This window comes from Sus scrofa, chromosome 10, assembly GCF_000003025.6.
Source record: "Sus scrofa isolate TJ Tabasco breed Duroc chromosome 10, Sscrofa11.1, whole genome shotgun sequence".
NCBI lineage: Eukaryota > Metazoa > Chordata > Mammalia > Artiodactyla > Suidae > Sus > Sus scrofa.
In genome coordinates, this window is record NC_010452.4 from 597,370 (window position 1) to 624,013 (window position 26,644).

Below are 26,644 nucleotides of genomic sequence, written 5' to 3' on the forward strand. Positions count from 1 at the left end.
TGTTGGTTATCTATATGCATTTATAAAGATCAATCTTTTTAGGTCCTAGGAAGAGGAATTTACGTCTAAAGTTCAATACCACCTGTGCTTATCAACACACATTTTTAAAAATGACTATAGAACCTTATATGCTCAATAACAGAGAAATCTGAAACTCCAAACATCAAACCTCCTATCAGACTAGTGAAATTATGGTTCTATGCTTCTATAGGAGAAGACAATCGCATCCACACACCCTATCATGGAACTCGAAGGCGGAATTGAGGAGGGATGGACACATACAAAATAGCTGTTTTTTTTAATTTTTTTCCCTTCCTCCACTTTATTTAAGTCCTAAAAACTGCCCTTCCAAGTGGGCTATTTCTTTCTCACAGGCTTTCAGAGCCCTGAGGCCATGCTACCCCACGCCGCTTCATTCAAACACTCAGCTCCCCACACGTCACGTCATGACAGCATTCTTGCTTTTTTATCGACCCCTGCACTTCCGTACTTACGAAGATAAGTGTGTGTGTGTGCAAAGACTGGTTTTTCCTTAAGGTTCCCACTGCTATTCCTTCATTTGTGCAGGAAAATCTTGCTTCTTTTCTGGCTTCACTGTTTCTTTCTCTCTCAACCTATTCATCAATTTATTATTTCTCTATCAGCCTATATCTTTATCAATTTATTATTTCTTTCTCAACCTATTTCTTTATTAATTTCTTTATCAATTTAATTTACTTAATTTATTACTTTATTTATTTAATAAATTTATTAATTAAATTATTAAATACATTAAATACATTTCTTTATCAATTTATTATTTCTTTCTCTCAACCTATTTCTTTATTATTTCTTTATCAATTTAATTATTAATTTATTAATAATTTAATTTATTAAATATAAATGATTTAATTTATTAATTAAATCATTAAATACATTAAATAAATTTCTTTATCAATTTATTATTTCTTTCTCTCTCAACCTATTTCTTTATCAATTTATTAATATCCCCACATGAAGTGTGTATAAGCTGTCTGCTCATAGATGGTTTCAGGCCACAGAGGTTACCTAACACAGCAAGCAACAAAAACCGACACTTTACCAAGGCAGCCGGGATGACTCTCACCGAGAGCTTCCTTAATAGCAATCGATCTGCCCGCCTTAATTCACCGACCTTGCTTTAGATCAGTCTTCACACCGGGTGTTGATTTATTTATTTTTTTAATATTTATTTTTTTATAAAAACAGCTTCTTAAAACATTCTTCTAAAATCTTAAAAACATTTTCTTAAAAATTTTCTTTAACTCTTAAACTATACTTATTTACGCAAGGAGACGTTCTTATGATACTAGTTTGGAGGTATTTTAAGTAAATTTTCAATTCCTTCAAAGAATTATACATATCAAAAATTTTCACTGTTGTGGTTATAAAAGAAAAAAACAGAAAGTTTCATATTTTTACCTGGTCTTGGTACTGGTTGTGCTGCAGGAGTCTGTGTCTTACGAGCCGATGCACCCTCCTTTAAAAGAATAAGAATTGCTATGTCACATTCCTTTGCATAATAAAAACTTGCATTTAATCACTGAAAAGAAATTCCATATCTCTGTCTCTCCATCACTCACTCCACTGAACATGCTGGATCCCAAGAGTTTAAAAAAAGAAACCCTCCCCGTATCTTTCAGGCTATGTGGTTGTGGGGTAGTGAGAGAACACTTCAGTGGAAAATACACGTCAATTGCTATCCTTCAGTACTTATTGTAAATACGCAATACTTTTCAAATATTCAATGATTTGCTTAATTAGTGACAATTTTAACATTCTCAGACATACCATGACTAGTTTTAAAACTAAGTCAATTTTTTTTCCCTTCAAGAGTCTCAAAATGACTAAGTGATACATAATCTCACATTAGAATGATGTGAACAGTGTTACTTCAGGTGCATTAAAAACAAATATTTCGAATCAAATGCCTTTAAAATATTCAGAGAAAACAATCCTATTTACAAAGATGAGATCTGTTACATTCAAGAGTGGCTGAAAGTACCTTAAAAACTGAGGAACAAATTTCAACTAATTACTAAGCATGTAATATATCAAGCAAAGATGCTAAGTACTGAAGTACATCAATTATACACTTAATTATATACTTAAGCCTCTGAAATGCTTAAGATACTTCAAAAGTTGTCTATCTTTAGCGCAACAGCTTCAACCACATTCACACCAAATTTTTCATTAAAACGTTTTTCTTTATAGAAAAACTGCAAGTGTAAATTTCAAAACAGCTAGTAGCTCAAGATTTTATTCTAGTTGTACTCAAGGGAAGGAAATTTGACAAATGTCAGGAAAGTTACAAGAATCCATAATAAAAATCATAGAAATATTTCTAAAGAAACCCCGCTAAGTAATATTAATTTTAATATTACTACATTTTCTTTAACATTTGAGATTTTACACGGTAAGGTCATTTGGAATAGTAATCTATCCAACAGCGCCTTTTTTTTTAATGATTATAAAAATCAGTGCTAATAAAGAGAATGCACTTCATTTTCAATACAATGGAATTCCTGGCATTCAGTTTAAATGCTAAAGAAACCATTCTTTACTGCAAGAAACAGCAGCAGCAGAGGCACCTAGCAAAAACTCTTTGGGTGAGGAAAAAAAAAAAAGCATGTGAGGACAGAAGAACAGCCTTTTCCGGTATTTTCACTATTGTGCATTTCATTATTCATTCGTGTGGTTGAGACTGAGTCACTTTGGATGCTGGTTTCATAGATGTGCTAAGTTTGTCCTTTTACTGCAAGTAAATTGTATTCAAGTAAAGTTTGATTTTTTTATATTTTTGATTTTTTTGTCTTTTTAGGGCCGCACCCACGGCACATGGAGATTCCCAGAGGTTGAATTGTAGCTGTAGCCACCAGCCTACGCCACAGCCACAATGCCAGATCTGAGCCTCATCTTCGACCTACACCATAGCACACGGCAATGCCAGATCCTTAACCCACTGAGTGAGGCCAGGGATGGAACCTGCGTCCTCCTGGATGCTAGTCAGATTCGTTTCCACTGAGCCAGGACAGGAACTCCTCAAGTAAAATTTTAAATGTAAAAAAAGTGAGTCATTATTAAGGTGGAAAACATATTAAGCATTTAACTTCATGTGTTGAAATTTTTTGTTTATATTTTTCTCTAAGTTCATGTCAAGGGACATAACTGCTTTTACTCATCTTTGTAAATCCAGTACCTATAACATAGCAGATACGCAGCAAATGTTTCTCATGTGAACTAACAGATTTTTAAAAATCAGAAGCCGAGGGATAATCATTACACAGAAATCCAAGAGATTTTTAGCTTTCTCTCCCATATTCCGCTATAAAGAGGAATCAACTAGACACTGTATATACTGTACAATAGGATAACAAGATTAAGCTGTAACCCCATCCCCTACGAATTCCCGTATGTCAACACCGACTCACTGGTGAGGGTGAAGTAGCAGAGGAAGAACAATGAGCACCGGCAGGGGCGGACGGGGGGCAGAGCTCCCCGTCTCATCGGACCACAAGGCCGGCTGAATCCTAATCAGAGCCCTTGTCTTCTCAACAGAGCAGACTTAGACCAAAATCGCTAAAATACAGATAGCACCATGTGTGTGTGAAGAGAATTATCCAAACCAAAACCGACCCACCTGACTACTAAAACATACCTACTCTACATTAACCAAGAGTATGGCTCTCACAGCCTCGTCAGCAAAAGGGACGTTTAAACCTATCTCCGCAAAATGGGAAGAAGTCTTTTCTGCCACAAATTCGAACTCTCGAGTACTTGTGTCTACTTCTGAATAAATTCAAAACTAGACCCTTGAAAATACCAACAGTGGGCATTTTTCTGTTTGCCAAGTAAGCAATCTTTGCTTGACGACCCTTTTCCATTCCCGATGATTCCATTTTGGCAGTAAGCTTCTCACGCCCGGTCACTGGGGAAGACATGCCCAAAGCTAGGTCTATCAAGAGTTTGTCTCTGATGCTTGTTTTATAAATTGGAGCTATTAAATAGCTAGAAGAAGGTAAATCTAAAGTCACAGATAATCGTACCTCTTGACTCATGGAGAAGGACATAATGAGGTTATTAGCATGCAGGAAAAGAAGCAAAATACAACATCCCTCAGAACACCTATCTAGTTCTCGTGGCCGGTAAGACCTACTTTCCTCTCTAACTCTTCCTGATTTTAAGAGCCATTAACATCTCTCATCTTATTCCATGCACCCCACACAAGCACTTTTTTGTCTTAATTAGTTGAGAAGGATCTGTTTATTGCAACCAGAATAGTTTTATGTAATTCCGTCCTCTCAGAGTCACTGCAAATTTTGAGTTGCCTAAGTTATTAATTTGCTTAATTTCAGAGTTGGTAAACACACACACACACACACACACATCTATGATACTCCGGTGGGCTGTGAGCTCCTGAAATGATAACCTGGACGACCTTCGCTAATCATATCATTAGTTTACGGCCACTTCTAGGACTCTTCAGCTAACACTAAGAGCTAAAAGCTCATTCTACTCTGATCTGCGTTATTTTGAAATAAATTTGGGGAAGTCATTTCATAAAGGACCTCAGACATCATATAATCCAAGGCCAGCACCCTTTATTCTAAAGAGGAAGAGGAAGAAGTAAAGTAGTTTTTCAAAGGCTACACACAGAGCTCTGTCTGGCATACATTAAGAAAAAGAAGTAATTGGCAGTAATATGGAGTAGACTGACAGTTCTACACTTGCAAAGCTATCTGGATTGGGAGGAAAACACTGCCCAGCTGGGAAAAGAAAGGTATCAGCACAAAAACAACTAAAAAAGCTGACAAGTTGTGCTAACTGGAGAGGAAAGTCTGCTTTCTCTTGAAAAGTTGGAATCATTACAATTTCACCAAGACTCGAGGCATTCTAGAAGAGAAGTAACTGCTATAAAAGAGATAGGGGAAATTGTGAGAGAATCATATCTGCAAAACATACCAAGACAAACTGTTTATAATCCCTCCTTGCCTTCTTTTAGCAAGTGAGATAATCTAAAATCTTCTGGTGTTAGGGGAGAGAATACTGGTATTTGCTGCTTGAACAAGTAGAAATTAATGACCTAATATAAAATATCATCAAAAATTTTTATTTGTAACAAATATCAACATAAAAAATATACTATACTTAATTTTGAAAAATGCTGTTTACAGGAAACAGTGAAAATTCTTAATGAAAAAAAACATACAGAATATATACGCAGATTCCAGGAGTTTATAATCTACCTTTTTGACTATTGTATTTATGACAGCAAAAGTAATACATTTTAAAAAGTGAATAAATACTAATTGTAAGGCTCGCATGCTTTTGTCTTTTAAAAATGTAACGTATTCCCATGAAATCTGGATTTGATATTTAGAATTCCCAAATATTAGGATTTTTTTTAAGCAAATGAATTTTTAAGTACATTGAGTGAGTGTCTAAAAAAAATACTTTAGTAAAACTATGTAGAAAAAGGAAACTGCAATTCTGAGCAAACCATAGTGAGGCTGAAAAACACTAAAAATTTTAGGAACAAAACACTCCGACACAAATTCTAAGTACAATTTGTTTTTTTCAGACTTGTCACAACCTGGAGGCCTATGTTTACAAGGTTTGCCAACCGCGAAAACAGGTGACATTTCTAAAATACACTGTAGTGCATCTCTACAGGCACACCTCCGAGCTGCTGCAGGGTGTTACCACACTACCACAATGAAGCTAATACCGCAGTCAGGTGAGTCACTCAGATTTTTTGGTTGCCTAGTGCATACAAAAGTCACGTTTACACTGTATTGCAGTCTGTGACATGTACGATAACATCGTGACTTTGGAAAATGTACGTACCTTAGTTAAAAAATACCTTATTGCTCAAAAACACTAACCGTCCTCCGATAATGCAGACCTGCCACAAACCTTCCACTGAGAAAAACATGCACTACCTGCAAGGTCCCACGGAGTGAAGCACAATAAAATGAGGTATGCTGGGTAAATACCAAGCACCTATCAAATGTCTCATTACGCTAATATATGTAAGTCTTATAATATATCTAAGTCTCTCAACCAGACCACAAATTACTTGAATTTGGGGACTATCTCATCGCATTTCCAATGCCCTTTTATTAAGTAATTAGTTAAAACAAACCCAGTTGCCTTACCGTTACTATTTCACTACTGTTACACTGGCTAAACTGTTTTAATCTATTAAACGAAAATGGTAAAAATAACATAAAAGATTACTGAGATTAAACAAAGTGTGTTTATTCATTCCGCATATATTCAGAGTATCAAAGAAGAGCACAATCAAGAGTAAAGTGTTTCCTGTCCTTTGAGACCTGCAGTCTAATGGAGGAGGCCAGCGAATGTACGAATGAATGAATGAATGAATGAATAAAAGTCTAAAAATTAGAAACATACTACATATGTATTTAACCATGTATAATGTACATATGCGTATATTTGCCTATAAAAGTGTCTATGTGTCTATATGCCTGTCTGTCCAGTTCACTGACTAAAATAGAGACTGGAGTTCCTGTCGTGGCTCAGCAGTGAGCGGACCCAACTAGCATCCACAAAGGATGCAGGTTCAATCCCTGGCCTCGCTTGGTGGGTTAAGGATCCAGCATTGCCATGAGCTGTGGTGTAGGTCACAGGTGCAGCTCGGATCCCGTGCTGCTGTGGCTATGGTGTAAGCTGGCAGCTACAGTTCCAATTTCATCCCTAGCCTAGGAATCTCATATGCCGTGGGTGTGGCCATAAAAGGACAGAAAGACCAAAAAGATAAAAATTAAAATAAAGAGAGACTAGTAACTGTTCAACCATCTTCTTTCCATAGAGAAACATTCTCTACATAAGGATAAGAACTAGCAAACCAAATTCAACTCCATATTAAAATAATTATACACCATGACCAAATGGGATTTATTCCTAGAATGCAAGGATGGCTCAATACATGGAAATCGATCATTGTAAAATCACGATAACAGAAAGAAGGGAAAATAGCTTCATGATCACCTGAATAAACGCAGAAAAAGCATCTGACAAAAGTCAACATCATTCCATGATTTAAAAATAAAAAACCGGAGTTCTCATCGTGGCTCAGTGGTTAACGAATCTGACTAGGAACCATGAGAATGAGAGTTCGATCCCTGGCCCTGCTCTGAGCTGTGGCGTAGGTCGCAGATGCGGCCCGGATCCCGCGTTGCCGTGGCTGTGGCGTAGGCTGGTGGCTACAGCTCCGATTAGACCCCTAGCCTGGGAACCTCCATATAGCCCGGGTGTGGCCCTAGAAAAGACAAAAAGACCAAAAAAATAATAATAACAATAAACAAAAATAAAAAAACTTCGACACACCAGGAAAGGAAGGAAACTTCCTCAACATCATAAAGGCTACATATGTGAAAAGCCCACAAGCTAAGACCATGCACGATGATGAAAGATGGAAATGTTCCCCTAAGATCAAGAACGACATCCACTCCCCTTACCTTTTTTCAACAAAGCGTCTGAAATTCTAGCCAGAGTAGTTAGTCAAAAAAGAACTAAAAGGCATCTAAATTTGAAAGGAAGTGACGCAATTATCAGTTTTCAGATGGCAAGATTTACATGTAGAAAACCTTAAGATTCCATGGGAAAGGATCTGGGGGCTGGGGGTGGGGGATAACCCTGCCACAACTAATAAACTATTTGAGAAAAACTGCAGGACACAAAATCAATACACAAAAATCCACTGTTTCTATACACTACCAATTACCAATCTTAAGAAGAAATTAAGAAAATTATTCCACTCGTAATGGCATTAAAAAGAATCAAATACTCGGAAATAAATATAACCAAGAAGCAAAGAAAATCTGTAGAATGAAAGCTACAAAATGGTGCTGAAAGAAATTAAGGCTGTAAATGGAAAGGCACCCGTGTTCATGGACTGCTAGGAGTAACAGTACTGAGATTTCAATACTACCCAATGCAACCTACAAACTCAAGGCAATCACTATTAATATTCCAAAGGTGTTTTTGCAGAAAGAAAAAAAAAAACAACCTAGAATTCATATAGAATCTCAAAGAACCCCAAATAGCCAAACTAATCTTGGAAAAAAAAAAAGAACAAAGTTGGAGAACTCAAACCTCTGGATTTCAAAACTTACTACAAAACTATAGTAATTAAAACACCATAGCATGGCATAAAGACAGAACTAAAGATCAACAGAACAAGACAGCTCCAAAACAACATACATGGCAAACTGATTTTGGACAACGGAGCTAAAAGCAGGCAATGGAGAAAGGACAATCTTTTCAATAACTGGTGCTGGGAAAACTGGACAGTCCCATGCAAAAGAATGAAGCTGTTAAGCCCATTACCTTACATCGTATACAAAACAGAAAGCAAAAGGAAAACATAAACTGGACTTCATCAAAATTAAAAGCTTTTCTGCAGCAAAGGACACTATCCACAGAGTGAAGACAACCCAAAGAATCGGAGAAAATATGTGCACATCATGTACTTGATAAAGGATTAATACCCCAGACATGTGGTTAAAACACCATCCTGGATGTGTCTCCGAGGACATTTCTGAGACGAACACGTGAATCATCAGACTGAGGAAAGCAGACTGTCCTCCCCAGTGGGGTTGGCCTCATGCAATCTACTGAAGGACTGAAGAGAGAGAACACGAAGGCAGGAGCTCCCGCCGTGGCTCAGTGGTTAACAAACCCAACCAGGACCCATGAGGACGCGGGGTTCGATCCCTGGCCTCATTCAGTGGGTTAAGGAGCCGGCGTTGCCGTGAGCTGTGGTGTAGGTCGCTGACGTGGCTCAGATCCCACATTGCTGTGCCTGTGGCATACGCCGGCACTACAGCTCCAACCTGACCCCTAGCCTGGCAACCTCCATATGCCATGAGTACGACCCAAAAAAGACCAGGAAAAAAAGTTGGGAGCGGGTAGAAGAGAATTCACTCTGCCAGGCTGTCGTCAAGCTAGAACATCTGTATTTTCCTGCCTTATGGCTCAGTCCCAGAATGCAGCTTACACCAGAGACCCTCCTAGTTCTCAGTCTTTCAGGTTCAGACTGGAGCTATACAGCAGCTTCCAGGGGTCACCAGCTCACCAGCTGCAAATCCCGGGACTCTGCAGTCTCCCTAATTACAAGTGCTAATTGCTATCTACCTACCTACCTACTATCCATCCATCCAACTGATTTTTTTATGTACAGCAATGAAAATATGGACCAAAGGAGAGGAAAAGAGAGTGAGACAGAACATAAAATCTTTTTTTGTGGTATACAGAGTTCCAGGGCCAGAAATCAAACACACACCACATCAACGACCCAAACCATAGCAATGATTACACCAGATCCTTAACCTACTTCAACACCAGGGAACTCCAGAACACAAAATCTTTAAAGAGTTTTGGTATTCTTTCGTACTGGGAAAACGTGAGATTTTTAAAACGGTCTTATCTAGAGATTTAAAAACGACGTTCATGTGAATGGGGATGAAATGCTAACCACAGAACCGCAAGGAGAAACCAACCAAAGCGTGTGTGCTGAGCTCCGTGAACACCAAAGTCTGTGACGATCACATAGCTTCTGGCACAAGGGAACGATTCTTTCCTATGTCTCCCTGAGGTCTGATAAGAGCATTACCTTTCTCACGGAAAACGGGCAGGATTGCTTTCCTCGTGGCAGGGGGACACAGGTAAAGTGGGAGGTCTACAGGGTCATCTCTGCAGCTCGTGGGTCCAAGGACTCGAAACAAATAAACTGATGTAACTAGAGACACAGCAAAGCAGTGCAAAAAAAAGACAAAAACCAAACACGTGATTTACAAGTCTTCAGCTCAACATTCTAGCTTGGGCTCTGCCACGTTAAGAGTGGACCTTTGAGAAAAATCACAACTTCTCAGGGTCTTAGTTACCTTGCTTGTAAAAGGAGGAAAGCAGATTTCTCGATGACATCGAAGGTCCAACTCCGCTCTGAAATGCCATTATCCTACGGTAAGTAATACCTTTTCACCAGCAACAACTCCATTACAGCCCAACCTCAAGTGCTCAATTAACTGATTAAGTTTGAAGACCTAATTCAATATGGGTTTGTTCAAACCCGTACACTTCTAGTTTTGCTCCAGAGCTTACAAATGTGTTCTTCTTTTGTTTCATGTGAATAAAAACATTCTCCTGCCCAGCTCCCTCTATCAAAGGTTCTATGTTTGGAATTAAATTGGTTGTTTGGGGAATCAAAGACTTAAAGCTACTGGCAATATAGGTAGAAAGAGAATTACCAATACGATAAACTTTAAAAAAATTATTCAGTGCTTACTGACTGAAGAAACTGACTAAGGAAGCTAACACAAATCACCAGCTGTACCGACTTAACTATTTGAAACCACATGCACTAAAACAGCAATCTTCATGCTGCAACGCTATAAATTCCCAAGGTGTTAATACACCCGTATTCTGTGAAGTCAGATAAAGTACTAAGAGGATACTTATGACAAAGGAACAGAGTCAATACGTGAAAAGTGATCAAAGAGATACTAAAAATGGAGGGTACAAACTGAAATACATAAATTTTCACTTTTAATTTCAGGTGACTAAACCTCAGCAACTGTGTCATATGTGAGGCCTCTTCTTCTTTATGAAAAGGGGATAAAAATACTAGAAATACGGAATTCAAAGGATTAAATGTAACCCAAAAGTAACTACCAGTGGATAGATGGAAATGGTGAAACCGGGTGACACCACAGTGAACTGAAGACGACAATCTGTACCCAGAGGGAAAAAACGTAAATAACTAGTACTTACTTCCAGTTGCTCTGCTGGCTTTATTATGATCTCTCAGTTCCTAAGGATGTACCAAACCTCCTATGCCCCGTACGTATTTTTAATCAACTTTTATGAAAGTATAGTTGATTTACGACGGTCCTTCAGCCTCTGTCATACAGCAAAGTGACCCAGCCACCCATACATACCCGTTTTTTTTTTTTTTTAAGTATTACATCTATCTGAATTGTTGTACTTTGCAATGAATTAATACTGTTACAATCTTTAAGTGCTACAATGTGCTGAGGAGCAGGGAGTTGGGAGTAAGAGGCCTGAAAAAATTTAAAGAAACTGACAAGTAGGCTTCACAACGCTTACCAAACTCAACACACCCCCTTCATGTAAGAAATATCTTACACTGGTCCCTCTGATAATCTAAAATGAAACACCAAAGGTAATATAACTAACCTATGTATATAAATTTTTAATGGAAACCATTTAATTATAAGGATGCACGCGCGCGCACGCACACCCGCACACACACGCACACACACACACACACACACACACACACACCCCAATGAGACATTCACAAGTCCTGCATCAAAGGACTGGTCTTTATTATTTTCTAAAATTGTCCCACACACTACAAACTACCTTCCTTGGCTGCTCTCACTAGATGTGCTTCAATTATTTTGTCACTCAAAACACTTTCCCCCCCAACTTCTAGAATACCTCCTAGGAAAGCAGAATCAGGCCCAGTACCACCCTCCCAGAAGCCCAGAATACTCTTAACCAAGAGTATCCTGTGCATGCCAAATAACAACGGAAAAATTCTGGGTGATCTGTGCTAAAATGAAATAGCTATGCTACTGAGAAACATACAAACATAACTTGTTTTATTGCACTTGACAGATATTGGAGGGGTTTGTTTGTTTGTTTGTTTGTTTTGGCCGCACCTGCAGCATATCAAAGTTACTGGACCAGGGATCAAATCTGAACTGCAGCTGCAGCAACGCCAAATCCTTAACCCAATGTGCCGGGCCAGGGCTCGAACCCGTGCCTCAACAGCAACCCAAGCTGCTACAGAAACAACACTGGATCCTTCACCGTGGGAACTCCAACAGTGTATTTTTTTAGAAGTTGAAAGTTAGTGGCAACCCTATGCTGTCAGATGATGGTTACCATTTTTTTTTTTTAGTTAAGATACGTACCTTTTTTTTAGACACAATACTATGATCAAACAACTCTTCTATGCATGAGGAAGCCACAAAGTCAAGTGACTCATTTTACTGCAAAATCTGCTTGTTACAGGAAGTACTTTGCAAAATTACTACTGATTTTAGATGCTTTCTTTTTCCCCTAGGATCAATAATAGTTTGTCTGAATTAAAACAGATAAAGGTGTTTGCAGTTAGTTTTGAAAGACACTTAAATTTTGTTCTGCTTTCCAGTCAAAAGAAATTCCTAAACAATGTGAGCAGCTGCTGCACAAGTTTGTGAAAACTGAAGGGAAAGAATAAGGCAGGCAAACACTGACACTTGTGGTCATTCTGAGATTGCTAATTTGCAATCAGCTAATTCCCACTCTGTGAGTTCAAAGACAAGTAGAACCGGCTCATAAATCATCTACTGACTTCAAAGGAAAAGTCAAAGTATTAATAAACACAGTATTTTTTCCAAAAAGGGAAAATTACGAATAATAAACAGCCAAAAACAAGCCATTTGCAGGAACTTCTACGTAGTGAAATAGATGTCACCTGATTTGAAGTCAAAAGTCAAGAGATAAATACGTCCAAGCAAATACTGGTTTGCTAAATAAATTGCTGATTGATCTCAATAAAACTAAAGCTGCTGTCTAAGTAACTGCGTCAAGTGGAATTTTTCAGAGGACTATGTTGGAAATTACGCCTGACCCAAACATTAGGATTTTTCTGCAGCACTGGAAGAAAACACAGCTAGTTCTTCAGGTGGGAGAAACGACCTGCACTTAGGGATCAGCCGGTCCGACCAAAGCGCACACTGGGGTGGAGACGGTGCAGGCAAAGCCCGATTCCCGTCTTCCTCCCCATGTGGAGATGGTGCAGGCAAAGCCCGATTCCCGTCTTCCTCCCCACCTGGCTCCAGGCTACCTGCTCAGTCCTCCGGGGGCGGAGCCTCCGCCCCCCTCACTCCGTCCTGCGCCTCCTTCCCAGCGAGGACGCTCCGCTGAGTTTCTGCACCCGGGTGAAGAGCCAGTGAGCCTCCGCTGCGAGGCAGCGCTCACCAAGTGCTCTACCTCTGGGAGCAGAGGACTACTTCCCACCGCAGTAGACGGCTCACTGGAGTATAAAGAAATTACTGTCTTTACTAGCACACAAGGAACAAATCTACAGAGTAACCACTCAAGAGCTATTAATCACATGCATTAAAAAGTAACAACTATTTCTGCACCCAGAAGCAACTAAGGGTTATTAGGCGGCCTAACAAATCCCTGTCTAAATTCTGACTGCCTGAGGGATATTCTAGACGTGCCCAGGAAAAGCCTGAAACCCCCTGGACAATCCTGGCCACAAGACACAGAGTAACAGCCACCCAGTTTCCCACCGAGGATGTATTATAAAATTAAAAAGCAGACCCAGGCAAGAAAAAGTTACAAGACATTGATAGCTATAAAACTTAACAAAATAGCTGCCAGTTTGCTGAGTATGACAAAGAAACCTGTCACATTTACTGAGGAGGTTTAACCAAAGAATTCAGATGTTAAAAGAAACCAGACTAAAGCAAGAGTTTCTACAAGCTTGCCTGTCGTAAGATTTTTACAGTTTCTCTGGGCTAGAAACATGCAGGTTGCTAGAAAAAGTCACTAGAGGAACTTTTATCTTCTGTCTGCTGTTTATCTGTATGTTATGTGAAGTTCCTAACCAGCTCAACAAGAAGCAGAACGCGGTTGCACCTAAAGTTTAAAGTAAATGCTGATTAAATACACGGGCACCTTTTGGTCAGCTTTGGGGAGTCTCGTTTGCTATATCAACACCTGCCCCATGGTGAGCACACTTGAAAAACCAGTGCACTGTGAATTCAGGGTCTCCACCTACTACCACAGGGAACCACCAAGCAGCAGGTGAGGCAGCAGGTCACCCACTGAGTTCTCTTAAGAATCAAGATCCATGAGGAGCTCCCCTGAGGTACAGGGGGTTAAGAATCTGGCATTGCTGCTGCAGCGGCTTGGGTCCTTGCTCTGCCATGGCATGGGTTCAATCCTACTCCCCACCCACGCCCCCCGCAAAAAAAAGATCCATAAGAAATCCAGTAGGGCATCAAAAAAAGAGTCCAATTAAAAGAAAAGCCAAAAATAAGTGTTTTATCCTTTCTGGAGAAAGGGCAGGGAATGTATCTAAACCATCTTGGTATCTCTAACATTTCATAAGCTGGGCCTAACTACAAATGTTGGCTGGCATGTAGTAGCTGAATCAGATATATATTTGTCAAACAAGTAAATAAACTGAAAATGTTAACATCCATTTATACTCATATGAATGATTTCTGAGTATACTATGCTAGTAACAGGAAAAAATTCCCCCAGTTTCTCCAGCAGTGCCATGTAGCATAATGATTAATAAGAATAGAGCATAAGGATTTAGATTATTTTGCTTTAATTCTCAGCTGGACTCTTTCTCATCACTAATGATCTGATATTTGGAATAATTATTTTACAACTCTGAACACTAGTTCCTGGAGTAGTGCGTTAAAAATCCGATTGCAACAGCTCAGGTGCAGTGGGTTAAAGGATCGGGCGTTGTCACAGCTGAGGCTCAGATTCAGTCCTTGGCCCAGAAACTTCCGTATGTCATGGTGCGGCCATTAAAACAAACAGACACTAGTTCCTCATCTTTAAAATGGGTATTATAATAATAAAACCATTATGAGAAAAAAAAATCATTTGTGTAACGGCTCAAGTAGGCTTAGCACGCAATATGAATTTGGTCACTGCTGCTACTTGCAGAGTCAAATCCTATGTCAGGAATTATTGATAAACAATAATCTACTAAAATCCACTTATATGTTTATAAAATAAGTTATTTTCATAAGCTATTTGGCATTACTCTGACACCTAAATTTAATTGGGGGGGGCATGGTGCACTTAGGAACTAAATGCCAAGAAACTTGGGTTTGAGTATCTCCTTCACACTCAACTAGAAGTCAAAGCCCAGGCCTTAGGTTTCCCATTTACACGTCTTCATGTTCCTTCTAACATTTCTAGGAGAGTTACATATACTCCTAGAAACAGTCTTAAGATTCCTAAAACTACAAAACACATCTCATCAGCTACACTAAAAAATACGGTTAGGACAAAAAAATTAAAAATGAGAGAAAACATAAATTATATTTGCAACAACACACATTACTGAGGAAGATGGCTGAGATGAAAAATACATGATTACAAACATACAGCTTCAGTTCCAAAACAGTAAATTTCTATGACTTTGTGTCCCTAAAGTCTCAGAGAAAAAACTAATTCAGGTTGTTTAAAAAAAAAAAAAAAAAGCCAGTGCTCCAGTCCTCTGCAGAAAACAAGCAGCAAGGTGCCCAAGAGACAAACCATTACACATATTTCAGAGTTGAGTATCCAGGGCTTACTAAAAATGTGCTTGATGACAAATTACTGAACCACCCTGAAAAAATATCGGGCCAAATAAACATGGTTAGTAAAACCCTCATTACCCACGGAGAAGACCCCAGCCAAGTGTGCCAGGTCCAACACACCGCCGTGCTGCATTCCACCACACATGTAATTGTAAAGAAAAGGAAAAATGAAACGTAAATGCTGATGTTAAAAAGTGCTTAAAAATAAAGCTCTGCTGCCTTCAAGAACCCTAGAAACCAACCACCCAAGAGTTCAAAAGAAAAAAAAAAGCGGCTGTATCACACCCTGAGGCCGTAAAGCACTCCGCGGCAGCTGCTCCATGTAAACCCCAGAAAGTGGGGAGGAGGGTTCCTATGTTACAGATTAAAAATGGTCTGAGTCATAACCAGGTATCAGTAACATTAAAATTAGAGAAGTCTGTGTGGGGGGGGGGGGGACTTCAAGGGAAGGAGTGCAATGAAGGGGTTAAATTATACTAAGTTACACTTAAAAGCTTATATTGGTTACGCCCTATAAAATCATGCAAGCAGCATGAAAACCAACATCGGACACGGAAAACATTTAGAAAGCCTGTGCTTGAGCATAAAGTTAAAAAAAAAAAAAAAGAAGCTGGAAAAAAATAAAATTATAACCATTCATTTAATAATCATCCCATTTTTCTATTCTTCACTCATCAGTACACTTATGCTGAAGATATATAATGTATCACACAGAAGCAAAGTCTCTAGGCTTCTCCCTACCTTGGGTTTTTAGTCAAAATGAATGCAAACAATCACGTGGGATTCAGCCAAGCAGTGACGTTAAATTCTGCTCTGTCAGAGAGAGCATCTGTCAAGCCCACATTTAAACTGCTGCCTGCCTGCCTGTGCAGCAGCTGAGGAACCGTGGATTTCATATTATAGACTAAAACCCCAGTAACAGGGCTCAAAATCCTTCCTGCAGCTGCCAGGCGACGAGGAAAGAGAGTGAAATCCTACTCTTTTGCGATACAGTCGAGGCACTCCATTCTCGCTCTGGCTGCTCTGCCCTGCAGCTCAGTGTTCGCACCAGAAATATGGATACTGAGACGAGAACACAGCACTGCATTGTCCGGCCAGGAAAACAGCAGATGTAAAAAGCTTCCATGCATCAACTGTCGGCAAGAGTCGACAGTGCTCCAAACAGCACCAACAGCTACAGCCCTTTTGTTTAAAGAAAGAGAAAGAAAATGAAAGGAAGGAAAAGCCTCGGAAGCCCAGGACCTCTATGAACGAGGAGGGCGGCTCGGAGACCAGCGGACAGATGGACACTGTGGACGCGGTGGGGAGCAGCCGCGGGAGGCAGGCTCTGGGGGATGCGCCCGTGCTCCACAGCATCTTCTGGCTGAAGCGATGGCGTGTGCCAAAAGTATCTTCGGGGGGCATGATCCTCTCCACGGCAATGGCCTGACCAGGGAAGGTATGTCGCTGTCTTGTGTGTGATGTTCATTTAAACGTCCAGTACCTTTGCATAGCCCCGGGGGCACTGATATCTAATAAACAAGTTCAAACAGATCACTGTCCTTGAAACGACGCAAGGGTTTCCTAACAGATGATTTTAAAATGTGTTATTGTTTAGAAGACAAGCCGTCACTGCTTTATGCAAGTAAACGTGTGGCTTGGAGTAATTACGGATGACAGAAAAGGCAAATAGTAACGAGATGTGCCTAAAGGATTCTCTGAAAAATTAAACTTTAAAAAAGATTTGTAGCCCTCTAAAGAAAACCTAGCAACCCTCGATCAAATTAGGTCAAACTGAATCCTGATGCAATAAATTAAAGTGCTCTCTTAAAAATGGCTATCCAAAGAGTCAATGCAGTAAGATGACATTAAACAGTATCAAAGATGATCCTAACATTAAGAGCTTTTTTCAGTCCTTTGGAAACAGAATCTTGGTATGTAACACCTTTAGGTAACCTCACGAAATCTTCCCTCCCATACCCATCTCCCTAAATAAAGATGAGTACAACCTCTAAGCCTATCAGCCAATTTTAAGTATCACCAAGCTGTGAGACACTCAAAAGAAAGCACTGCTCGGGATCACATGAGGCAGGTGAGTTTATGCACAGCACAACACCACGGGGGACTTGCATGTCATTACCGTGCCCGTGAGTACAACGTGAAACAAAGAAATAGCAATAGCTGCTGAAATCACCCCCTTTTCAAATAGTGAGCCTTTATTGTAAGCCACAGCCTGATTCTACAGGATCAAAATGTAAGGCTGTTTTTGGTGATCATTCCTAAAGTGCAATTCAAAAACATAATATGAAAATACTTGGACAGAAAAATATCTATGTCGCAGCAATACAAGGTCAAAAATGAAACATAAATGTAACGACTGTGCTTCCAGACTATACCAATATGTAGTAATGAACTACTGCCACAGTATGTGTGTGCAGGGCAGAAATAAATCTAATAAACTATTTTAGCAACAATCACAGAATCGTAACTCACAGCTCAGAAACTCAGCTATTTCTAAAAGCTTTGCAGATCATCAAAGATCCTGATTTTTGCTCCATTTCACAATACAACTCAACAACCTATTACTAATCATCACAAAAGGCAAATATTTTTAAGACATATATAAGCATTCCGTTCTAAAATTAAGATTGAACAAGTTTATCAGGCCCTGTTCTTATTATAGCTCAACATCAACTCTCACTCAGAGCATGAACTTTTATTCCAGTAAAGAATGCGATGGTATTAAACCAACAAAAAATACGACTGTAAAAAACCTCAAGTCTCTGTTAGTGCCTTTATCTTATCTCTCAATGGTAAAGCCACCGATTAAACATTTCTATAAGCGAGGTATCTCAAAACAAGAGGGTAGAGTGTTTTCCTCAAGCACTCCTTCAATCGAGAACGGTTCCAAGGGACTAAAGACACCAACGCTTTTAAAAGCCAAATGATAAAAACAGTGCGTGTGTGTGTGTGTGTGTGTGTGTGTGTGAGAGAGAGAGAGAGAGAGAGAGAGAGAGAAAGAGAGGGAGAGGGAGAGGGAGGGAGGGAGGGAGGGAGAGAGAGAGAGAGAGAGAGAGGGAGGGAGGGAGAGAGAGGGAGAGAAGTAACAGAACCACATTGCACAGTAACATTCTCTCCAGGAACTTCAATCCCTAAGATGTAAAGACATGTTAATAACTTGACAACATTACCATAAAATCCGGAAGAGATAAGTCAAAGCTAAACAGCTGAAAATGTAAAAGGACAAAACTACTTAGAATGCCAAACTATCTCACCTTTCTGGTCTTGTTCCCAGAATTAATTCATTCTTAAGAATTAAAGTACAACAGGAAGTAACTGGAGAGTAATTTTATCATTTAGTAAAAGGAGGAACAGTGACTTTTTACTTTCTTTTTAACAGAAATATTGTGATAAATAGCTGAGAAACTTTCAATAAAGAATTTTTTTTAAGGCTAGACACTTGCACTTACATTTATCAATGGGAGATGAACAAATGAGTGTGTATATAGTTCAAGCCTGAGCAGCTTCATATTTACAAACATACTAATACCATGAATTTAAATTAAGATGCATCTCCATTACCTATTGCTACAAAATATATAGGACCATAAACTACGACGAGGTTTTTCTAGATTACAATATATAATAATCTGCTGTTTTCTAAAACACTGAAAGACTTTATAGAGACCACTTCAGGCATCATGTTCTCATAAAAATACAGTTTACTAATTCATTTTTTTCAGTCCTTTATGCAATCATTCATTCAAACATCTGAACTTATATTTACTGCTTCTTAAACCACCAAATTTACACTTTTAAAAGATCTAAATAAAATGTCAACCAGATTCCAAGCATTCTTATGTCAACAGAAAGCTGATCCATGTGATTTAGTTTGGGAATGTTTAAAATGGATGATCAAATAAAATTGGAAAGCAACTTTTGTTTCTTTTACATTTACATGCATAATCCTTTTATCCACCGGCTACCAGGTGGAGGAAGAATTACTACAATTTATCAAATATTTTACTTGAAAAATAGAAGCTTAGCCAGAGTTTCCTCATCTAAACAGAATGGCCAATTATTTATACGCATAAGGAAGAAAGAAGGGAGTTTCCAAATCAGAACACTCAGCTTTATTATTTTCAGCTTAGCTCACGACACAACTATGTTTTACTGGTACAGTGAAGTATCTCAGTCTTCATCAGCGTAAAGTGAAACTAAAATTCATGCAAACAAATTCTAATAAATAACTAGAGCCTGTATTTTTAAAACTCCAAAACTTGAAAAAAAAATCACTGCTTGTTTCTCACAAAATGATTAAATCATTTTTTACACTTTAAAAATACCGTAACTTCTGAAAGTACTACGTAATTTCAGATACTAGAAATTAACAAAAGCTGGCACCTATACTATTACACTTCAGAAATCTGTTCAAATTCCCACCCACTTGCTCCTCCTAGTGGCTGTTACTAGAACAGGAGCACTTTCATTCATACATTATGTCGAACACTTTAAATCATTATTTCAAAATACTTCACATTATGCAAGTGAAGGTTATTCTGCAATTATTCAATTCTATTCGGACTTCCATGGAAATGCCATTTTTTCCCAAAATAACTAAATTTCATATTGAGATTAAGCAAAATTTGGTATCAGCCATAAATCTCTCAATGTCCCAGGCTAAACACATTCATACATGTATATATATTATAATTTCAAATAAACAAATACCCCTACAATAAAATTTTTAATTGGCCAGTTTTCTTTTACTTAAAGAAACACTCCTCACAATAAATTAAGTTGAAAAAATTAAATTGACACATTAGTCCCCTTCTCAAAAAGTTTTTTTCCTCTTTTAATAGAATTCAAGCTACAGCTCCTTCCCCATCCTCTACCCCCACACCGTGTTTCAGAAAAACTAAGAACAAACTGAAAAACGCTGAAGAAATGTGTGCTAAACACTGAAAAAACGTGTTCAAAGACCACTCCTTAAGATGGGGTGTCATGAACCTCCCATACTGACACCTCATTTTTTTCTAAACCTACAGTCCTGAGTCTCATGCTAGCAGAAATCCTAAAAATGTAATAAATTCTCTACATGCTAATTTAGAACACAGCATAACTCAAAAATCTTTTTAAAATGCATTTTGTGAAATCTCAAATGTTAGCTAGTTGGCTGTAACAGTACCTAGCGTCTGTATTTTGTAAGAAATCTGAAAAGACTGCTCAGAGCAGTTCTTTGTTTAATTCTAACGTGGGGATTCAACTGAGACATGCGACAGCACTCTGTGAAGGTCAGAGATAATTGAAGATAATGAGCGGTTATATTTTAAACATCGATCTTAAGTCTTAGTAAAGGACAATGATCTCCTGAACACCTCATGTCTGAGGGAGAAGGTTAAAATCAGGAAAGAGTACTTGAGAATGTTCATCATTTATTCCTGTCTTAAAATCCTGCATGAAGTTACTGAACCCTGAAAATTAATTTTGACAGGTGCATCTTCTCATTGACTTTCTCCACACAGTAGGGGCCAATGGAAACATGCCAAGCAGTGTCCTGTGACTAACAGAACCCGGTCATGATCAACCTTGCGCCGTCTGTCCCACACCTGATACATGACCATTTTACAAAAAAGGCCGCTGACCATGCACCACACCGCCCATGTTATGTCAAATCAATTTTAATGAATGCCAATAAACTTTCCATCTGCTCTCAGGCCTTCTCACACAGCCTCTCGGGAACCTAGTAACGCTCTTCTCTTCGACACGTGCACAACTTTTCATCTTTAAGTCAAAAGTACAAATGACCAAAGCTACTGAGATGAGGAAGTCAGTGGAAGCAAATTAATCCATCACCTCTCTTTAAAGTGTTCACTGTGCTCCGCAGGCATATTTTTAAAGAAATGCATCCTGTTCTCAGGATGTTACATGTTGCCAAGGGAAGACAAATGGTAAACTCTGTTCCTGGGTCAACGTGTTTTCATGGCTTAAAAATCCCCTTGGGCCCTGATTTTATTAGCATCCAAAGTCTCTCTCGGGCAGTCCTGCATGCGTGGGCATTCTGTCAACTTTTATACTTCATCCTTACAGACAGGCAGCAAGGGAGACGGCACGGCCAGACGAGAACATGATTCCCAAAGAGCAGCACTGATTCAGGAGAGGACACATCTTCTGCCACTGGGATCTCACGTCCCACCGCTGGCTGTCGCAACATGCTTCAGCGGAGGAGAAGACACTGCTGCTTTGCAAAGATGAGCTGGAGCGCCAAGAGGTCTCTGTTCCGGACCCGCCTCACTGCCGTTCTTTCTCTGGTCTTTCTGTTCGCTATGTTTTTGTGTTTCAACCACCATGACTGGCTGCCAGGCAGAGCTGGATTCAAAGAAAACCCTGTGACATACACTCTCCGTGGATTTCGTTCTACAAAAAGTGAGACAAACCACAGCTCTCTTCGGAACATTTGGAAAGAAACAGTCCCTCAGACTCTGAGGCCTCAAACAGCAACTAACTCCAACCACACGGATCTGTCCCCACAAGGAGTGACCGGGCTGGAGAACACGCTCAGTGCCAACGGAAGTATTTACAGTGAAAAGGGCACTGGCCACCCAAATTCTTACCATTTCAAGTACATTATCAATGAACCTGAAAAATGCCAGGAGAAAAGCCCTTTTTTAATACTACTAATAGCTGCAGAACCTGGACAAATAGAAGCTAGAAGAGCTATTCGGCAAACCTGGGGCAACGAAAGTCTAGCACCCGGCATTCGGATCACACGGATTTTTCTGCTGGGCGTGAGTGTTAAGTTACAGGGCCACCTTCAACGGGCAATACTGGAAGAAAGCAGACAGCACCACGACATAATTCAGCAGGAGTACTTAGACACGTACTACAACCTGACCATTAAAACGCTGATGGGGATGAACTGGGTGGCAACATACTGCCCGCAGAGTCCGTACGTTATGAAAACCGACAGCGACATGTTTGTCAACACCGAATACTTAATACACAAGTTGCTGAAGCCAGACCTGCCTCCCAGACACAACTACTTCACGGGTTACCTAATGCGAGGCTACGCTCCCAATCGCAACAGAGACAGCAAGTGGTACATGCCCCCAGACCTCTACCCCAGCGAGCGCTACCCTGTCTTCTGCTCCGGGACCGGTTATGTTTTTTCTGGGGATCTGGCAGAGAAGATATTCAAAGTTTCGTTAGGCATCCGTCGTTTGCACTTGGAAGACGTCTATGTAGGGATCTGCCTTGCCAAGCTGAGAATTGATCCTGTGCCCCCCCCCAATGAGTTTGTGTTCAATCACTGGCGAGTTTCTTACTCGAGCTGTAAATACAGCCACCTAATTACCTCTCATCAGTTCCAGCCGAGTGAACTGATAAAATACTGGAACCATTTGCAACAAAATAAGCACAATGCCTGTGCCAACGCAGCAAAAGAAAAGGCAGGCAGGTATCGCCATCGTAAACTACACTAGGAAAGACAACTTTGTTCTTTTTCCCAAACGTGCAATCTGTAAAATATTGCTAAAAGCATGTGCAGTTAAAACGGATTACATTCATAGGACAAGTTTTAGTTAACTCATCACATAAAGGGAACGAAAAATATTTGACTTTCTGAAGAAGGTAATTATTCAAAATACAACATGATACGACAAAAAGGTATCCCCAAAGAATCTACTGAAATCCCACACACGGGGATCCCGTGTATTAACAGGCAGTAACAGGCAGGAGTCCATCAATGGTTCAAGTCTTATGCTAGGAGCCAACAAGATGTATCTGCATATATTTTCCACAAAAATTTTAATTTAAGAAATGGAGACATTCAAAAGACCCTTTGTTTTAGATTCAGTTTTTCATTTCAATATATAATTAAATGTAAATAAAACATAACTGTCGATTTTAAGGAAACTTTATAATTGTGCGAAGGACAAATTTTCTGACCTATTCTAGGGTTTTAAAAAAAACATTTTCCTTGCAATAAGATTTAGCTGAGTTATTCCATAAACGTATTTATAAAGTTCAGATGTTTCATCAATGCAGTTCTCATCTAAGTATTTACTTTTTAAGAACAGCTGAGATATTCATTTTCTTTTCTAAATATCCATATATTGGGGGAAATTATTTTGACATGACGTGATAAAATGTGAAAAATCAATGTGTCTCAGGCTCAAGTTTTTATAAAAAAAACTAAATGTTTCAAAATAGTAGGTCTGTTTCCTCGGTGGTGTCCAGGGCCAAGCTAGTGCTTGGATAATTATTCAATTAGCCAGTCACCATACTCTTAAGAGGCACCACCACTTAACTTCAAGCATATCTGAAAAAACATATTATCTTCCTCCAAAAGTGATACCTTCCAGGCACAAAGAGAATGCACTGCTGAAAGAGATCAAGAGTACAGCAGTTTCATTCAGTACATTTCAAGACGCATGTCTGCCAAACTGCAACATATGGGAAGTTTATTTCCTGACAGCAGGTGTACACATGCCAATACTTAATCATTTTATGGCACCTACTTCTCTCTCTGAGTGCCAAGTTTACAAACCTGCAGTTTTTAATTTGGTGGATGACAAATACTCTGCACCACCGATTAAAAGCTTGTTGGGGAGGGTGGGGGAAAACTACAGATGTTTGATGAACACCTGATTCCAGGATGAACAATGTATACAACGCACTTTCATCAAGTTTTTAATAAAAAAAGGTAAACAAAAAACTTTTTCTGAGTGTTATGGTCCAAATATTTCACAGTAATTTTGTTTGGCTCCATTAAAAATTTTAAAACCAAGAAATACAAACCCATGAACTTTAGTGTTTTTCATTTCTTGTAAGTACCAAAATTTATCAATTGTAATTTAGTCAGGATGTTACTTAATCCTAATTGTAATAACAATCATTTTTTTATCCTTAATTCTATTCTAAGAAGAGCTACCGGCTAAGTGGTTTTCACTTAATCTGATCTGTATCATTATAAAAAGACTAAAATTACTAAATACCAAAATTCCTTAACAAAGGTCACACATAAGAGGATGATACCAAACCAGGCCGCTATGATGAAAGACAAAAGAACTCCCTTCCTCACTACAGCGTCTTCTCGTTAACACCTCACAAGGCTTCTTTTTTGAAAAGTGTATGTCTACGCATGTGTGTGTGCATAGGTATGTTCTCAGAAACAGAATCCAAGCACTATTTGCCCAAATTTTTTTTTTCCTTTTTTGCTCACCCTGCAGCATATGCAGTTCCCAAGCCAGGGATCAGATCTGAGCCATAGTTGCAACCTACACCGCAGCTGTGGCCACACCAGCTCCTTTAACCCACTGTGTCAGGCTGGGGATCAAATCTGTGACCTGGTGCTGCAGACACCACTTGTCCAAATCATTGCTATAGTGCAATATCTTAAAACAAAGTACTTTCCTTCCAGAAAAAACTCACGTTTAAAAAGATGACTTAAGGAAAACGGAATTCATAAAAGACAACTAAATTCCCATCTAAGGCATCAACTAAAAATCATTTCTGTATCCCTGATAATACTATCTTGAAAACTGATGGGCATCTGATAACCTTCTGAGTTCTCAAAGGGCACTGGGATCAACTAATAAAGTGTTTTAGTGCTGCTAAAAAAACTTTATTTTAAAATAAATTCCTCCTAATTCATTTATTTTTGAACTTCCACTCTGAATATGCAAGCTGACTTCTTCAGCAAAATATGAATTTTCATGTTACAATATTTAAAAATATGATATTTAAACATAGTGTGCCTTATTCACGCACAGTACTACCTAATTTTTATTATACATGAAAACATCATTTTAAATGACAGCATTGCATTTGGTCAAAGAAAAAACTATAGGGACAACTATGTAATCTTTATGTCAAAGTATTAACAGATATTTTAAAAGATAAAAATATCAAACCTTTCAATAGTTACACTGATTTATTTTGATCAACATCACATGTGATGAAATTCTACTTCAAGCAAATAATTTAAATTTCTCACCTCTTAGTATACATACAGTATAACTACATATAATCAACTGGAGTCTTACTAACACCTATTACCAAAAACCCCTGTAAAAATAACACCAGCAGCAGCAGGAGCTATTTACCGACTGAGCCTGAGCGAACACTGTGTGCCTGGGACTGCGTTCAAGCGCTAGACACACGGCAGCCCTGTGGTGCTTCTGTGTAACCCGAAGAGACGCGAAAGACCCATTCAGGAGGTTCAACACCTAAGATCACACAACTAGAAAAGCGGCAGGGTTTCACCTCAAAGATTCTTAGCCGTTACTCTACTCTACTCTGCGGCACAGCCCACACACGAGACCCGCTAGAAGCTGATAAGCAAAACCGGCCTGGCCTCTATTCTCCTACCCTGGGCTCTCTGCCTTCTGTTCGGGCCTCCAGTCTTCATAACTGGCTCTGCACACGAGAGGGACAGCTGGCGTTGGGCGCAAATAAAGAGGAGAGAAAGGAGAGAGAAACGGATCCCTCTGTTACTGTTTTCTTCTCCTTTTCATTTGTTGATGTCCAGGGGCCAGAAACTTAGAAAAGCTAAGAATCACTGCTTATCTCTTGCTCCTCTGGGCACTGAGACACATCTGAAAAGAGGCCGGTGGCACTTAGAAATTATATAAAAGGGGCTTGCTTTGAAGTACAATTGGATCACTTAATAGACAAGAGTAGCACTGCCTCCACTCACTCTGCTGCTTAGTCACCCACTGCTTTGTGATGAGGGGTAAAACCCACTTATCCAGCTGATTCGGGCTTTTTTGCTAGTTTTCAGTTTTTACTGCTGAAATACAAAATTTGACCATTAATACAGACTTAAGGCAAAAGAAAAAATCTCTCCCATGCCCATGTGCTCACACACCTCACAGAGCATCAGTGCACCATGTAAGCGTATTCTCAGAAGACGGGCGGTGTGCCCCCAATGCTAAAAAGGGGCCTGAGTTTCAGCTGAGACCTCCTGCTGTACACACGCCATGGGCACCCACGCCCTCCTTCAGGCACAATGCAGCCCATACTACTTTCAAGATACGATTTGCCAGAGAAGGAAGAAAACCATTTCTTATCTACAGGAGCTGTTTCCAGCAAACATCTGAGCTAAAGGACAACTGGAGTGAAAGCAACTGCCTCCGTCTGCTTATTAATCTAGTTATTTCAACTTCCAACTGAATCCTACAGATTCTAAATCTGAATTTCACTTCAGACAGTATTCTAAACATTGAAAAAACTGAAAATAAATCAACAGCATCACAAAAAAAATA

General features: G+C 39.3%; 2 protein-coding genes across 3 annotated transcripts in view; one reads left to right on the forward strand and one right to left on the reverse strand.

Annotated features, from left to right (window-relative positions):
- Positions 1 to 26,644, reverse strand: part of CDC73 (cell division cycle 73) — a 92,544-nt gene that overhangs the window by 22,295 nt on the left and 43,605 nt on the right. Inside the window, exon 11 of the mRNA XM_021064289.1 lies at positions 1,441 to 1,498. Coding sequence (XP_020919948.1) covers positions 1,441 to 1,498 — 58 coding nt within the window. The remainder of the gene's footprint in view (positions 1 to 1,440; positions 1,499 to 26,644) is intronic.
- On the forward strand, positions 16,095 to 26,218 carry B3GALT2 (beta-1,3-galactosyltransferase 2). 2 transcript variants are annotated; one of them, XM_005656775.3, is made up of 2 exons: positions 16,095 to 16,836; positions 20,872 to 26,218. In XM_005656775.3, the coding sequence occupies exon 2, from the start codon at positions 21,590 to 21,592 to the stop codon at positions 22,856 to 22,858; it is 1,269 nt and encodes a 422-aa protein (XP_005656832.1). In that variant the 5' UTR covers positions 16,095 to 16,836; positions 20,872 to 21,589; the 3' UTR covers positions 22,859 to 26,218. The 2 variants fall into 2 exon arrangements, with proteins under 2 accessions (XP_005656832.1, XP_020919949.1); XM_021064290.1 differs by having other exon boundaries at positions 16,096 to 16,836; positions 21,468 to 26,218.